This window comes from Natrix helvetica (assembly GCF_964273705.1).
Source record: "Natrix helvetica genome assembly, chromosome: 10".
NCBI lineage: Eukaryota > Metazoa > Chordata > Lepidosauria > Squamata > Natricidae > Natrix > Natrix helvetica.
The window spans coordinates 19,761,374-19,777,629 of NC_138561.1; the positions used below are offsets into that span (position 1 = coordinate 19,761,374).

A 16,256-nucleotide genomic window follows, 5' to 3' on the forward strand; every position below is an offset into this window, starting at 1 on the left:
GGCAGCTCCACTGACTGCTGTTGGGTCACAACACCTGCTCTCTACATTGGAAATATGGGGACAGGGGTATGAAAGAGGTTGATGTACATTCTTGGCCTTTTACCTGGTTTTCCCTCCTAGAATTCTCAGTATGACTTGAAGGACAATTCACCAGCTTTACATGCAGGCATTGCTCAACCCACAGCAGCCGCCTACTATTCTTATGACCATTCCTTTGGGCAGTATGACAGGTAAGAGATTCTGCATTCAGATCTGGCACCATAACACTGTTCCTGTCCCACTTGACTATGCTTTGGGTCCTTGGTTGCTTTCTTGCAGAGGTTTCACTACCCAATTAGGTTACATCATCAGGGCTAGAAAGGAGGGAGGTTTGCAGAGAGGAGGAGGAGAAGGAGGAGAAGGAGAAGGAGAAGATGATGATTAGGTGGTCCTTGATGTTCTCTGAACTTGGTTGTTTTCTTGCAGACATTCACTACCCAATTAGCTCACATCATCAGGGCTAGAAGGGAGGGAGGTTTGCGGAGAGGAGGAGGAGGAAGAGGAGGAAGGAAGAAGGAAGGAAGAAGGAGGAAGAAGGAAGAGAAGGAGGAGAAGGAGAAAGAGAAGGAGAAAGAGAAGGAGAAGGAGACGACTAGGTGGTCCTTGATGTTCTCTGAACTCGGTTGTTTTCTTGAAGATATTTCATTACCCAACTAGATAACATCATCAGTGGTAGAGTTTATACACATAGCTTGCCCTGTCAATGTTGGTGGGATGGTCTCTTGATTAGGCTGTTAGGCAACTAATACATAAACAGAGAGCAAACCCCTCTCCCTTGTAAGAGTTGTGCTTCTTGGGACAACTTCTTTGTTTCTGTGGATAGTCTGTGAAGCTTTGTGGCTTTGGCCTTGGAATAAGTCATCTTAGTTCATTTTCATCTGCCTGTTAGGTATGGAACGGTGGACTTCAGCAACTCATCCAGACGCAAGAATGCTACCCGAGAAACCACCAGTACCCTCAAGGCGTGGTTATACGAACACCGAAAAAATCCTTACCCAACCAAGGGCGAGAAGATCATGCTGGCCATCATCACCAAAATGACCCTCACCCAGGTTTCCACTTGGTTCGCCAACGCCCGCCGGCGACTCAAGAAGGAGAACAAGATGACCTGGTCTCCTAAAAATAAAACAGGAGATGACCAGAGGGAGGGAAGTAAAAGGAGGGGGGAAGACTGTAGCAGTGATAATGAAGACAAAGGTAAGAATGGAAAGTTGGTGCCAATTTTTTTTTCTCCCTAGAAATGGGAAATAAATTTTCACGACGTAATGTAAGAGATGACTCAACCTAAAGTCCTTCCAGTACAGCACTTTATGCTCTACACTAGCCAAGGAGATGACTTCATAAGTTCTAGAAGAATGGCTAAAGTCAACAATTTCCCAAGAGCTCTGAAATTGTGACCTTTCTCCCCATTCAGATGTCCTTATCCTAATTCAGTTAAACAACTTGGAAGGGCCTAGATTGTATGTACTTCAACTCCCATCAGGCCATGTCAGAACCGCCCTTTGAGGATGATGAGACTTGCTATCCAACACCTGGAAGGCACATCTTCCCAGTCTTGACTTAGGACTCCTGTCCTGGGTCATTCTTAAGGAGAATCTCTTATTTCCTTGCTTGCCCTTCTCTCTGGCATCTATATTCAACCCTGAATTGCAATCACCTTTGTCTGACTGTAAGATTTTGATATTAAGTATTGTGAGTTTCCAATCAACATAACCAAAATGAAAGTTTTGGGTTTTTTTTTTCCTTCACAAGCAGCAATTCCAGAAGTTTATATCCAAATAAGATTTTTGTTTTCCTCTTTAAACAAAACATCCAATTTAACCATTCCTGCTTTATCTTCCTTGCTATGGAAGATTTGGTGTTATAGAAATGGCTAGTTGTATATTCATATATAAAAGCCAAAAGTTGAGGTTGGAGGGTATTTTTCCTTTACTGGGCTAGGAAAAGTTGGAAGTCAATGCCCCCATTTCTATCTTTTTCTCTTCCCCCTTTTATTTCATAACCCCTTTTCCTGTTCCCTTTCCTTCCTTTAATTTCCTATTTTCTTTTCTTTCTTTTTTTTGTATTTTATACAATTTTTTAAAAAAAGTATTGTGAGTTTATCTCTATCTCTACAGGGAAAAAACCCTATCCTGTCCTCTTGGTGCAGGGTTTGGCAACCTTAAACACTCAAAGAGACACAAAGGCCCTAAACGGAAGCCCCCCATTCAATTCTAGAGCTGACCAGAAGTTCGGTTCTCCCACCATAGAGTCTCCTCCTAGCCAGGCGTCCTTTTTCCTCTACCTGTCCTAACTATAAGCCCTATCAATTATGGAGCAGACTGGCAACAGGGAGCCACAGCAGAGAGATGAAAGAGCCACATACGGTTCCAGAGCCGCAGATTGCTGACCTCTGTCTTGGTGGGATGATGTACCTGAGCTACATTAGTACTTAGGATAAACATGTCAACTTCATTTAGATTATTTTGCGGTAGTTCCCAAGAATCCAAATTACTGACATCTCTCCATAAAACCAACTTGACTTGCTCCTAATTAACTCCTTGAGGTGACCGTTTTCTGTTCTTTATTCCTTTTGTTTCGAATCATAGACCCCAAAAGCTGCAAAGAAGAAAAGGAGCTGCAGCTGAGTGACCTGGAGGACTTGGATGAGGAGGAACCAGACATGAAGGTTGAAGATGAGGTGAAGCATCTGCATCAAGATGGCCTCCTGATTGGCAGAGCATTGACTGAGTCGGAGAATAACAGCTGTAGTGGGAGCTCAGCCAGTCGCTTTCATGCTTTCTCATGTGCCAAGCAACATTCACCAATTACAAGGGACTTTCTTGGCCACAAGGAGAATAGCGTAGCCACTCAAGGCCAACTCTACGAAACCCCAGAAAAGCCACGCATCTGGTCCCTAGCTCATACAGCTGGAGCCAACATGGGTTTGGGGTCTACCAGCCATTTTGCTCAAAGGACAGAGAGTCCCGATTGTTTGGTGCTCAGGGAAAGGTGCTCAGGGACTGACGGACATTGCAGTGAAGCGAGGCGACTGGGCAACCTTGTGAGAACGCAACCCATTCATGACAAGGCCTTGGAAGAGCCGCCACCTCCATCTAAGATCTTCAAGAGTCCAACCTTCAACCTACAGTCCATTGCACTAAATTATGCTTCCTACCCTGTGCTAGGGGAGACATGTCAGTACGCAACAGGAACAGAAGGTTGGCCTTTTCATCTTGTTTTATTTTCAAACTGTCTTTAGTTTGATAAAAGGCAAAAAAAAGTTCACGTGAGGCCCGGAACTCCAACACAGAGGCTGAAACTAAGGAGGGACCACTGAACACTGAGCTGTTTTCTGAAGTAGTTGTGGATTTAGCGTTCTCTTCTCAATGTTGGCAGCATGAAGGAAATAGGCCATCCCGCTTATTGGGAAAGTGGGGCTAAAGAATTTAAGCTTTGTGGGTCAACTTTGGAAATGCATAGAGGCAGGGGTGGGATTCAGCCGGTTCAGATCGGTTCACATGAATGCTCATTTTAAATCTGGTTCACCAAACTAGTAGTTGCAAAGACTGGCTGGCCTCTCCCCTCCCAGGAGTCTCCACACAGCCTGTTTTGGATGCCAGATAAGTGCAGGCCCTGTGTGGAGGCTCTGGGAGGGCAAAAAACAGGCCTCATGGAAGTTCCAGAAGTCCAGAAAGGTAGCTGTTTCTGGCCTCCGGAGGGCCTCCGAAGCCAAGTGGAGGGTATTTTTCCTCTCCCAGAGGCTCAAAGAAAGCCTCTGGAGCCTGGGGATAGGAAAACTCCCCCCCACCACCACCGTGGTGCATGCCCACATACCCACCCAGCAACCAGTCAGAGAACCGGTTGCTAAAATCTTTGAATCCCACCCCTGCGTAGAGGAATATCATGGGTGGGAAGAAACCTCCACCTTAGGGTCTAATCCAGAAATGTGTTTATCTTTATCTACAATGAAATTGGCTAATGCACACGAGAAATGTGATGGTTTGCACAGTATTAAACCTGACTTTTGGTTGGCTAATGTGCAGAACAAGCTTCAGCTTATAATTCGCAAATCGATTACTTCGCACCTTAAATTGGGCGGCAAGCAAGGGATTGGCTTTTTTTATTTTTTAAAAAGAACAACTTGCTTTTGTTGTAAGTGATTTATTCCCATGGATGGAGTGGGAAATTGCATTTTGGTCTTTCTATGGTTCTTACATTTAAGGAGGTCATCGGTCATCATTAAATTCACAATTCACAATAACAATAAACAATAATACAATTGCATCTTGCCCAGAAAAAAACCACAAAGTAGCAAAAAAATGCTAAATATTTATTCAGGAATCTTTTGTATATTTTATCTAAAAAGACAATGAAACAGAAAACATATAAGTATTCAAGGCTTTAAAAGAAACCTTGGAGTAATATAATATATTGGAATTAATTCAAAATTGTACTGATATCTCTGTTGTTGTTATTCTTATTCTTCCATCGAGTTGTTCCTACCATGACATTGTTTTTGCAATATGTTTAAAAAGTGCACTATCTATCCCCCCACTCCACGTTCCATCCTGAATCACCTTGTTTGGTTGGGAAGAAATAATCTCAGATCAACAAGTCATGATGATATACGGTGGTGGATCTTCTTTGAGAATCATGGCGAATGACTTGGTCTGTTTCTAGAATGATGGAATGATCAAGTCAATATACAGATGCAATCTTCTCTAGGACATTGTTTAGAGTTACAGTAGGCAGTATCCAAGAGCAAATGTCTATGGAGATTCTCAGCCATCCAGGTCGTGGTTGTCCCAAAGGTGCTTTTTTCAAGAGGCAACTAGACTTTCTGGTTTTTCTTTGAAGACCTTTCTCTTCTTACCCAAGAAGCTTCTTCAGCTTTCCATTGCCTCTTGAAAAAGCAGGAATATCCAAGAACCAAGTTCATAGGAATAATTATTTGTGTACAGTTTTGTTGTAGCTGGTTTGAATGGTAGAATGCATGAAGGGAAATATTCACTCAGACAAATCGGGATGAGTTGGTTCCAAAGTTCTCATGATCAGACCTTCATTGCTAGCAGAAAATTGCCTTATGGAGAAATGGATAGAAACTGACCAATCTTCTTTGACTCCTCTCAAAGCTTCCCCTGGCGTGGAGTCATTTGAATGTTGTAGGGGAGACTATAGAAAGAAACACGAACTATTGACAATGGTCTGTCCTTTTGAATTAATGATTATTTGTGTGAATTCTGTTCAAGAATGACAGGGCTCTGTAAACCAAAGGAACTTTGTATGCCTGAGTGTAGTCTAGGATTTTTTTTGGGGGGGGGGGGTGTTGAGCCATTTTCTTCCAAAGCTGAAAGAGGTTTCCATTTCTCTGTTACGACAGGATTTCGGAGAAGCATACGGGCTGCTCAAAGCTCTCTGGACCTGGGTGATGTTTGTCTCAGCCAACATAAAGAGAAACTCAGAACAGCTTTCAGGCCAGTGCTGAAGAGGTGAAAAAAGTGAGTCACTATGCTGTTGTGTTGTGTGGAGAGATGACTTGTGAAGTGTACCAGGGGTTGAACCATTTCCCAATGTCCTTGATCACTGGCCATGTTGGCAGCAACGTCTGAAAGGGGTTTTCATCTGAGTTTGGAGCATCCAGCATCCCATATACTGTGAAGCTGTTTTGTTATGAGTTGCTATTTTAAAATAAATATAATAAATATGTGAAGAAGGAGGAGGAGGAGGAGGAGGAGGAGGAGGAGGAGGAGGAGGAGAAGAAGAAGAAGAAGAAGAAGAAGAAGAAGAAGAAGAAGAAGAAGAAGAAGAAGAAGAAGAAGAAGAAGAAGAAGAAGAAGAGCTGTCTACCAGTAGATTGGTCCTGATAGTTCCTTTAGTAAATGATCAAGATGGGGAATATTTTATCAGACTTTTACTTTGGCTAATGACATCCCTTTTTTCTCTTTCAGGTTATGGAAAACCACCATGTTACTTAAACTTCTCCAGAAGGTATGGAAACCTCAAGCTTCCAGGGAAGAAACCCATGATCTCCCACGTGAATCCTCTCTTTGTCCATTTTCTTTTTTCTCGGCGCTCTTCAGAGCATGAAGGACTGTTACAGCTTCTCACATCAGAGGAAGGGAAGAGATAACCTTATGGAACACAGCTTTTACCATCACAAGGCCAACCAGAAAATATACCTGGGGATCGGTTTTTGCTGTGTTATATGAGCATCTCTCAGGTGCCATGTTGGTCACCAAACTTCGTTAATTGAACTGTGACTCTCCGGTAAAATTCTGCCAATGTATTTTGGGTTTTTGGGAGAGATCTTGGCTTCTGTTGTAGATCTGTGTTGTTCTCTGTATAATGGAAACTAACAATGTGGTTATTGAACCAACCTCTTTCTTTCTTTTTCCTTTTTCATATCCCAAATATGTATGGGATGTGTGGGGGTTAACATCTTTCCAACCAGGTCTTCAGAATTTTTTTTTTGAATACTTATTTCCATCCGTTTTTAAATGAAGTGTGTTTGTGTGTCATGTTTCTTCAAAAGAATCCGTTCCTAGTTCAACCTGTGCATTTGTTTACTATTGCCTTGTACAAAGATATCACAGAAAGTATTTTTAAAACTCTCTAATTAAAATCCCAACAACTGAATGCTGTTGAAGAAAAATATGAAATTTAAGAGGCAGGAAGAATGTGTGTGTGAGAGAGAGGGGTGGGGTGGGGTGGGAGGAAGAGAGGGAGAACTCACTGAGATTCATTACTGTCAACACTGATTCACTTCTCTCAATTTTGCTTCTTATATAATATTTTAAAATCCAGTTTTGGACAATTTCTTTACTGATATGTTTTCTCACATGGTTCTATATGTATTGTACACTCACAGTTATTGTGTCGGGTAAATTCCCTTTGGGGAGAGGAGTATATTGAACCTACATCAGGAAACAGGCTTTATCGTTATGGCTAGATTCACACATTACACTAAGTCAGGGGTTGGCCACCTGTGGCTCTGGGGCCACATGTGGCTCTTGCATCCCTCTGCTGTGGCTCCCTGTCACTCAAAATATGTGTCATAAACACCAATGTGCAACACCCACTGGCACCCAATTTATTGAGCTTTTGGACCCCCGGTAGGCCAACTTCTTTGATACATCTAAGAAAAGTTTCAGAAGAATACATTTAATAGTACGTGGGCAGATTCATTTGCTTTCACTGCTGATGAGACTGGTTTACCAATAAGTTTAATATGTGGTGAGAAATTGGCAAACAGTACAGTGTTATCTTCATTTTAGATGTCAAAAAAGTTTTGTGCCCCCCCCCCCCCGGTGTTTTTTTTTCCTGTGGGAAATAGGTCCAAATGACTCTTTGAGTGTTTAAGGTTGCCGACCCTTGCACTAAGTTAAGTCCCCCTGTCTGTCTCTCTGGCTGTCCCACTGTCCATCCATCTATCTGTCTGCCTTTCTACCTGTCAATCCATCTGTCCATTCTTCTTTTTTTCCTCCCTAGCCATGATAGAGGCTTCCAGAATTTATCCAAGGACTGGAGCAATCCAAGGACTCAGCACGGTGAGACTTGTGTTAGCCACTCATCACAAATCTGGATCCCACTTCATTGATTTCTATAATTCTGTACCCCTTTTTTGAGTTTTATATGCCTCTAAGCCTTACAACGATGAGGCCAGAGTTAAAAGAGGCTGGCTCGGATACCATGGACAGCTCCAAAGTCATCACCCTGCTCCAATAATGGTCTAAAAAGGGTCTAAAGACAGAAGTTGTTGAGCAAAGAAGCTCTCAAGTAAATTGGGAATAGTGGCATGGTAGTCTCATGACCTTTTCCTTTCTAGACTGGATCTCTTATTCAACCACTCTTCTAGTGCGCTCTTTATGGATAACTCATCCTAATTGGCAGGAAAGTTTGTTCTGTGAATATCTGCCTGGCTTGTTAACAGGGCAACAACATTTCCTTTAAGGCGAGGAAGGGATAAAGTAGGACATTCCTAGTAGGTCATCATCCCAGTTTAGTTAAAAGAGCATTATTGCCTCTGACAAAGTTGAGACAGAAAGGAGTCCATCCCTCGGCATTCTTTCTCCTTAATTAAAAGTGTCACCAAGCACTCTCTGGGCAGACAAATAAACAGAGCTGAAGCCCAGAGAAGAATGAATCCCTTTGTTCCTTGACTCATTGCAAGCAAGGGCCATAATTTAATCACTGTGCTAATTAAGAGGTCATCTGCAGATCAACCCATGACCAGCTTTTCCCCAAGTTCACCGAGGTCAACATTTTACCCTGTGTCATTTGCGATCAATATTACCCAATGGATCCTGCTTTCATAAATCAGAGGGATGGATCTTGGTTATTGAGTAGAGACTGATACATGGAGCAGGAATGGAGCAGGAGAGAAAAGAGGAAGAAATACCAGGATTGGAGAGGGGTTAAAAGTCCACATCTTTAGGCCAATGGCATCCAAATATATTAGGTAGAGGTAAAGGTTCCCCTTGCACATATGTGGTGTGCAACTCTGGTGCTGGAGAAGACTCCTGTGAGTCCCTTGGACTGCAAGGCGATCCAACCGGACAGTTCTAGAGGAGATCAACCCTGACGGCTCTTTAGAAGGCCAGATCTTGAAGAGGAAACTCAAATACTTTGGCCACCTAATGAGAAGGAAGAAGGACTCCCTGGAGAAGAGCCGAATGCTGGGAAAGATGGAGGACAAAAGAAGAAGGGGACGACAGAGAATGAGGTGGCTGGATGGAGTCACTGAAGCAGAAGGCATGAGCTTAAATGGACTCCAAAGAATGGTAGAGGACAGGAAGACCTGGAGGAATGTTGTCCATGGGGTCACAATGGGTCGGACATGACTTCGCAACTAACAACAAAGAGAAGTGAAAAAATAAGCAGAAGTATTTATGCACTATGGGTATACTGAGTGTCTCTTGGTCCTTGGCAAAGAAAAAAGACATGATGGACTATCAACCTTCAGTAGCACTGATAATGTCTGAAATTAGAACACATCCATGGCATTGGAAAGCACTTTCTTGAGTTTACAGTGGTACATTTGGAAATCTACATGCAGGAGTTTGTGAGCTCCCTTCCGTTCCAGAACAAAGTAATGTTTAAAGAATGATTGTTCATGAAAACACTTTCTCTTCAAGCTAGAGACAGTTATGTGTACATATAAACAAGCCCTTTATTCTTAATTTAGACCTATCCAACTTCATACATTGTCATTCAGGGACCCGGACGTGATCTATTCATCCTTTCTCTTATGCATCTCCTTTCTGACATCCTTATTTGGGGGGGAGGGGGAAGAGGACAGGAGATCAAGGGAGAAGCAACCCAAGCTGAGCGCTGACCTGCAGTTTGCAGGCAGAGAAATTAAGCCATAGAAAGATAAACATTATTTCAAGTCAGATTTAAAGGATTAGTGCTTGTATTAAAGAGTATTAGCCCCGTTCAGAGGCTTTTGGAAGGCAGAACCTCTTGATTTCTCCTCCCATTCTTTCTCAAGAGGTACGTATACAACAGGTATATCTTGATATTCAACCAAATGGAGCCACCATATCTTTTGTGCCCTGAAATCTAGAAACAGATATCAGTGGATCCAGCTATGGAAAGGCCAAGATTACCATCATCTAATGCAATGAAAAACACATCATCATTTTTGGGCATTGTTGTCCAAAGGATAAAGAGACTGCAAGCAGGCAGGCTACCTGTCAGGGATCCAATTAACACACCCAGCACCCCTGCCCATGCAATCCATCATGTGGTCCAATCTAGTCACAGTCCAAGGGCCAGTTGGTCTTAGATTCCCACCTCCTTGCACCTGGTGGGAACGTCCTTGGTTTGGAGAGGAAAGAATTTTATTTTGACTACAATCCCCCAGCTATCTCTGCCTCCCTTTCTCCCGTTCCCATAGCTTGACTCGTCTCTGCTGTGGCAGCCCTGAAGGTGCCAGGGGAATACAGTTTCAGGGCTGACACTACCTTGGAGAAAAGTGGACTTACGGATCAATGGCTTTGATCTTTTGAGGCTTAGAGGAGGAAACAGAAAGATTCTCTCAAGCTGGACCTCAGTTATGGAAGCAACCAGAAATGCCAACTCCTGCATACACATGAACATGGAAAGCCTACCTACACTTAACTCCCAGGCCACCCAAATCTTTAGCCAACATGCCGACCATTTCCAGTCATTCTTGGTAGAATTCCCAACTCTGCTGATTTTCCTTACAAAGTTCAAGAAGCATTGATTATAGGCAAAAGGTAAATGTTCCCCCTTGCACATATGTGCTAGTCGCTCCCGGCTTTAGGGGGCGGTGCTCATCTCCGTTTCAAAGCCGAAAAGCCAGCTCCGTCCAAATATGTCTCCATAGTCATGTGGCTGGCATGACTCAACACCAAAGGTGCACAGAACACTGTTACCTTCCCACCAAAGGTGGTTCCTATTTTTCTACATTTTTATGTGCTTTGGAAATGCTAGGTTGGCAGAAGCTGGGACAAGTAACAGGAGCTCACTCCGTTAGGCGGCGCTGGGGATTTGAACTGCCGAACTGCCGACCTTTCTGATCAACAAGCTCAGTGTCTTAGCCACTGAGCCACCGCGTCCTTATGAAGTTCAAGAAACATTGATCATAGGTCACCCTTAGCATTAAAACCAGTGAGGTCTGGTGAATCAACAACTCAATTAGGGTGCCCGATCAGGAGTCTTTTAAGATGTGCTTTTATTCCCTTCCCTCCTCTTCTCTTATTATTTAAGGTCAAACAGGCCTTGCTGCAGATTATCCAGCTATCTTCAATTTCCCTGCAATCTGTCATCCCAGCAAGATATGTATCGCAAATCTCTCAAAATATAATCTTTTGGAATCATATTCTGAATACTGTTTTGATTAAAAAAAACCAGAGTTAGGACTGATGTGGAACTAATATGAAAAAGACTAGATGTGCGGTGAGCAGCAGACGCCTTCCGTATTTAATAATCAAAATAAACTAATAGGTTCAGCCAGCCTGCTCTTGTAAAAAAAAACACAGAAAGAAACCCTCCATGCATTCATTAAACCCAATGATTAAAATCTGTTGGAAGGTCTTTATTACAGAGCAGATTTTGAGAGGCAAACAGATGCAAGAGAATGGGATAGATTTTTTCCCCTACTTTTCTCAAGCTTGTTTTGACCTACAGGGATGGGAGTGGGCTGCTGAGGGTTGACAGGGGTTTGGGAGAACCTCTAGCTAAGATTCTGTGCAGTTTGGAGAACCTCCAAATCCCACTCCTGGCTGCCCCTCCCTTTCCAGGAGTCCCCACGTGGCCCTTTTTGGATGCAGGTAAGTGCAGGGCATGCATGGAGACTCGGGGAAGGTGAAAAACAGGCCTACTGGATGTTCAGGCCTCAGGAGCCCCAGGAGGCTGTTTTCGCCCTCCTGGAGGCTTGAAGGAAGCCTCCGGAGCCCAGGGAGGGCATAAACATTATTCCCTCCCCACTCCTGGGGGAAGGTTACTGCAAAATCCCCATTCTTTCCCCACCCACTAACCTGCTTTCCAGCTACGTTCTCCAGGGCAACAAAAGAAGAACAGCTGGGAGGCAGCAGGGGCAGGGACACCCTATTTGCCGATTGTCCAAACGATTCAAAATTTCTGCTACCGGTTCTCCAGAAGCCAACTCCAGAACTGGCTGAATACCACCTCTGATTTCCAGGAAATTAACTTTAGAGCTACACTTGACACTAATCCCCCCTTCTCAACAGTAGAAAGAAAGCCCAATGCCAATATTTTTTTTTCAAAAAAGCCCCCTCTTAACTATATCAACGATAGAAGAAGAAAAATAGCCCGGAAAACTAAATTAGTTGGGTTTGAGTTCTACCACCCTCCATTTTAAAGATTTAAGGCCATAAAGAGCAGTTCATTAGTGAAGACATAAATTCCATCTTACATGTTCTGAAATAATTGACTTTTCATCTACAGCTAATCAAGACTTCCTTCCTTCTTAAGTTGCACACTTAAATATTAGGCTTGAGAGCAATTGGAGCTTCAGTTTGAAGCTTTAGTTCTTTGCCGTTTTCACGATTAGCGCTGGAAAGTTTGCAAAACTAGTTATGGATTGATGGTGGTTGTTATAGCCAAGTAATGGTATAGAGTTAAGAGCAGTGGTGAAATTCAATTTTTTTTTACTACTGGTTCTGTGGGTGTGGCTTTCTGGATGTAGCAGGGGGAGGATACTGCAAAATCTCCACTCTCTCCCCACTTCTGGCGGAAGGATATTGCAAAATCTCCATTCCCACCCTCTTCTGGGGACAGCCAGAGGTGGTATTTGCTGGTTCTCCTAACTACTCAAAATTTCTGCTACTGGTTCTCCAGAACCTGTCAGAACCTGCTGGATTTCACCCCTAGTTAAGAATATTATATCATGCTATCGTAAGCAGAATTTCTCTGTTCTGGAAAAAAAAACCTAGGAGAATTCATCTTCCCTTGATTTTGTTCCTCCCAGACAAAACTCAGCTTATTTCAGGTCAGGCTAATTCTGAAATCAAAGTCATGGACTTTTGATGCATTTCCAAGAGAAAATATTCCAATCATTTCCCCTTTCAGAGTATAGAACCAAATCTTTAATTGAACTTAAAAAATTAAGAGGCCCTCTTCAAAACCACAGGGTTTGTTGCTGTTGTTAGTTGCAAAGTCATTTACGACCCATTGCGACCCCATGGACAATGTTCCTCCAGGCCTTCCTGTCCTCTACCATCATCTGGAGTCCATTTAAACTCATGCCGACTGCTTCAGTGACTCCATCCAGCCACCTCATTCTCTGTCGTCCCCTTCTTTTTTTGCCCTCCATCTTTCCCAGCATGAGGCTGTTCTCCAGTGAGTCCTTCCTTCTCATTAGGTGGCCAAAGTATTTGAGTTTCCTCTTCAGGATCTGGCCTTCTGAAGAGCAGTCAGGGTTGATCTCCTCTAGGACTGACCACTTTGATCACCTTGCAGTCCAAGGGGTTAATGGACCACATTTTGTACCACATGGTTATTGGAATTAGTTCCCTCAGTAAATAATCCACATTCCCTCTTAATCACCATCAAGGATCGCTCGGGCCTGCTCTCAAAATTATACCAATATTAAAGATGTTGGTTGAAACTTCATCCCATTCTGAAGAGCCAGAAATGTCTCATCCAACGAGTAGAGCCAAATCAGTTCTCCTGGAGACTTAAAGACGTCACTATATTGTTCCATTTTGTTATTTTTCTAAGATAGGAAAACAGAGAGTTTTCTCTTAGCTGGGAACATTATCTTCCTGGAAGGGACCTTATCAATTGAACTCCCCACATCCGGATGTAGATCTTGTGTCTTCAGGGAAGCAGGGAGAGGGGAGAACTTCATGATTAGATGGACATTTACAGATTTATGGGGTTATTGGAGTACATTGTTTCTCCATGAGCAAATATGTGGCTGCTTCCTTCCAAATTGTTTCCACCTGTTGCTTCCTCCATCCATTTCATTTTATTTTTTGGAAACTCATGAGACGAGAAGAAATGAGAAATTCAGAGGGATGCCAACTGGGCTAAACACACACACAGAGACACACAGACAAAGACACACACACAGAGTTGTTATGCAAATGGAATTCAGATGTAGATTATCTCATTTGCACACTTCGTTACACACAGAGAATGCAAAGAGGAATAAAATTGTCTCCATGGCCTTTGTGGGGAATATGTCTCGTCTGGGTAGAATTTCTGGGACAGCTGACTTGAACTTCTCCTCATCCAAGAAAGGCTGCTAATGAACATTGGTCCAAATTAATTGGCACTTCCAGGAGAGAGCCTGGTACTCAAGTAATCCATGAAAAGTTGGCTTTGTTCACAAACAGACAAGATTTCTCCCCCTTGGTCAATCCCACTTAGCGTAGATATTCCTCTGCTCTGATTGAGACCTTGGCCATTTGCCAAAGGGTAATACTGGATGCAGCTATTGTTGATTTGTAAATTTGATCTTTGAACCGAATAGTCTTTTAGGCAACCAAAGAAATAGGATGCAAATCAGGGAAAAAATATGGAAGCCAGAATATAAGCTTAAAATTATAGAATGAAAAAAAATGTGGCGTCATGATCTTTTGACCAGCACAGCTGGTCAGAAGCAAATTCAGACCCGAGTGGGCATCATGACCTGCTTTTCCAATCTCAAAGGAGAGAGAAGACAGATAGCCATTTATCACTGTGTTGCCGTTGTTCATTTATTTATTTATTTTAATTGCTTTGTTTTTGAGAAAATCTGCTTTTGCGGTGGACGCTGTATTTCCAGGTGACCAGGATCCCCTGAAGAACATAAGGCAAGGTTAGACAGACTGACAACCTAACCGAAATGGAAGGTAAGGTAAAGGTAAAGCTTCCCCCCCACCTGCATGCTAGTCGTTCCCCGACTCTAGGGGGTAGTGCTCATCTCTGATTCAAAGCCAAAGAGCCAGCGCTGTCCGAAGACGTCTCCGTGGTCATGTGGCCGGCATGACTAAATACCGAAGGTGCACGGAATGCTGTTACCTTCCCACCAAAGGTGGTTCCTATTTTTCTACTTGTATTTTTTACGTGCTTTCGAACTGTTAGGTTGGCAGAAGCTGGGACAAGTCACAGGAACTCACTCCGTTACATGGCGCTAGGGACTCGAACTGCTGAACTGCCAACCTTCTGATCAATAAGCTTAGCTACTGAGCTACCGCATCCCTTTTAATGGAAGATACATGGAAGACAGAATGCTCCAAATGTGAACTAAAAGCAGAAAATATTTTAAATCATCCTGTCCCCCCCCCCCAAAAAAAAAGTAATGAGATTCAAGGCAATCAACTACAATGGGTGGCAATTTATCCCTTCGTTTATTGTGGTGGTTTTCCTAAGATCCAAACACAATTCTGAAATGTCCTGAAGGTGGAAAAAGTTCCCTATTTTTTTTTGAAAAAGTTAAACATGGGACAGAGGGTTTAGCTCTTCTTCAAAAGCTGGATTATCAGTGTGTGTGTGTGTGTGTGTGTGTGTGTGTACATACAAATATACATACACACGCATACATATTCTGATCTGATTGCTAAAGATGGGCTTAGCATCAATCTAATTTGATCCTGAACTTGGAAAAAAATTAAAATTAAAATGGGGCTCGGTTGACCCTCACTGGATAAAAGTGTCATTTCAGGACTCCAACATCTGCTTACGGATTCTTTCTTATATGGATGTTACCTGCTGTTCATCAGAAAACAAAATTGCAAGCTGGAACAAGGTGGATAACATCCTGAGAAAATCTAATGATTTATTTAATCTGGGTTTTTCCTCCCTCTTCCTGCTCCTCACCCAATCTACTAAGAAGGATCATTTTTTTGTGGGGGGAGGGATACACCGAAATGAAAAGCTGGGGTTTAGTGATGCAGAGGAAACATTCTTGTTTTTCTGTCTTTTATTGTCTTGGAGGGCTCTCCTTTCTCATTAATTTTTGGAAAGTGGAGGGATATTCATAGCCAAAAGCAACCTTATGGATGTAGAAATAAGTTTTAATTATCCCTACATTGTTTCCAGTGCTCAAAAGAAGGAAGGAAGGAAGGTAGCAGCCACCCCTCCCCTAGAAAGTGAAATATTTTAGGAAAGATTTAAAAAGGACAGAATATTATATTTCCCTGGATGAGAAATGGAGAAACATGTTTTTAGGCAGGAAGCAGACTCACTCTTAATAGCCCCCACCTTTGTCAATGGGCCATTAAGGCCTGGGCCAGTGTATTCTACGTAACAAAGATCTATAGGCAGAGCCACAATAGGAATCCCAAAACCCTTTCATTACATCATCACTCAGCAAGGCTCAACCAAACTTGGACTCAAAGCACAGACTACAGAGTTGCCCCTGCATGGGAGTCTGACAGCCAATCAGAGTACATTTCTTGCCCAGGAGTGGGAGGCCCTGGGGCGAGGCCCAACAGAGGGCATAAAATCCAGGGACTTTCAGCAAGCATCTTCGAGGCATGTGATCCCAATTTTCCCCAGGACCTCAAACCATGTGGTTCTGTCCATTAAAACCTTCTTTCCAAGCAATTTCCATGAATCCAGTGTCTTTTTCCCCACTGGGGGAAAGGAAGGAAGGAAGGGAGGGAGGGAGGGAGAGAGGGAGAGAGGAAGGGAGGGAGGGCGGAAAGAAGGAAGGAAGGAAGGAAAGGAGGGAGGGAAGTATAAAAAGGAGATATTAGTTTGTGGAACATCTGTGCTTTTGCCATAGTTTGACCCAGGTTTTAGCCATAATTATGCTA

The 16,256-nt window shown here is 43.0% G+C and overlaps 1 protein-coding gene across 2 annotated transcripts in view; it reads left to right on the top strand.

Annotated features, from left to right (window-relative positions):
- IRX6 (iroquois homeobox 6) overlaps positions 1-6,637 on the top strand; it is an 8,100-nt gene extending 1,463 nt beyond the window's left edge. For both annotated transcript variants that reach the window (XM_081963681.1, XM_081963682.1), the window contains exons 2-6: positions 121-230; positions 929-1,236; positions 2,628-3,239; positions 5,402-5,519; positions 5,970-6,637. In XM_081963681.1, the coding sequence (XP_081819807.1) occupies positions 121-230; positions 929-1,236; positions 2,628-3,239; positions 5,402-5,514 (1,143 nt within the window). In that variant the 3' untranslated portion in view covers positions 5,515-5,519; positions 5,970-6,637. The remainder of the gene's footprint in view (positions 1-120; positions 231-928; positions 1,237-2,627; positions 3,240-5,401; positions 5,520-5,969) is intronic.
- Positions 6,638-16,256: the final 9,619 nt, after the last annotated feature.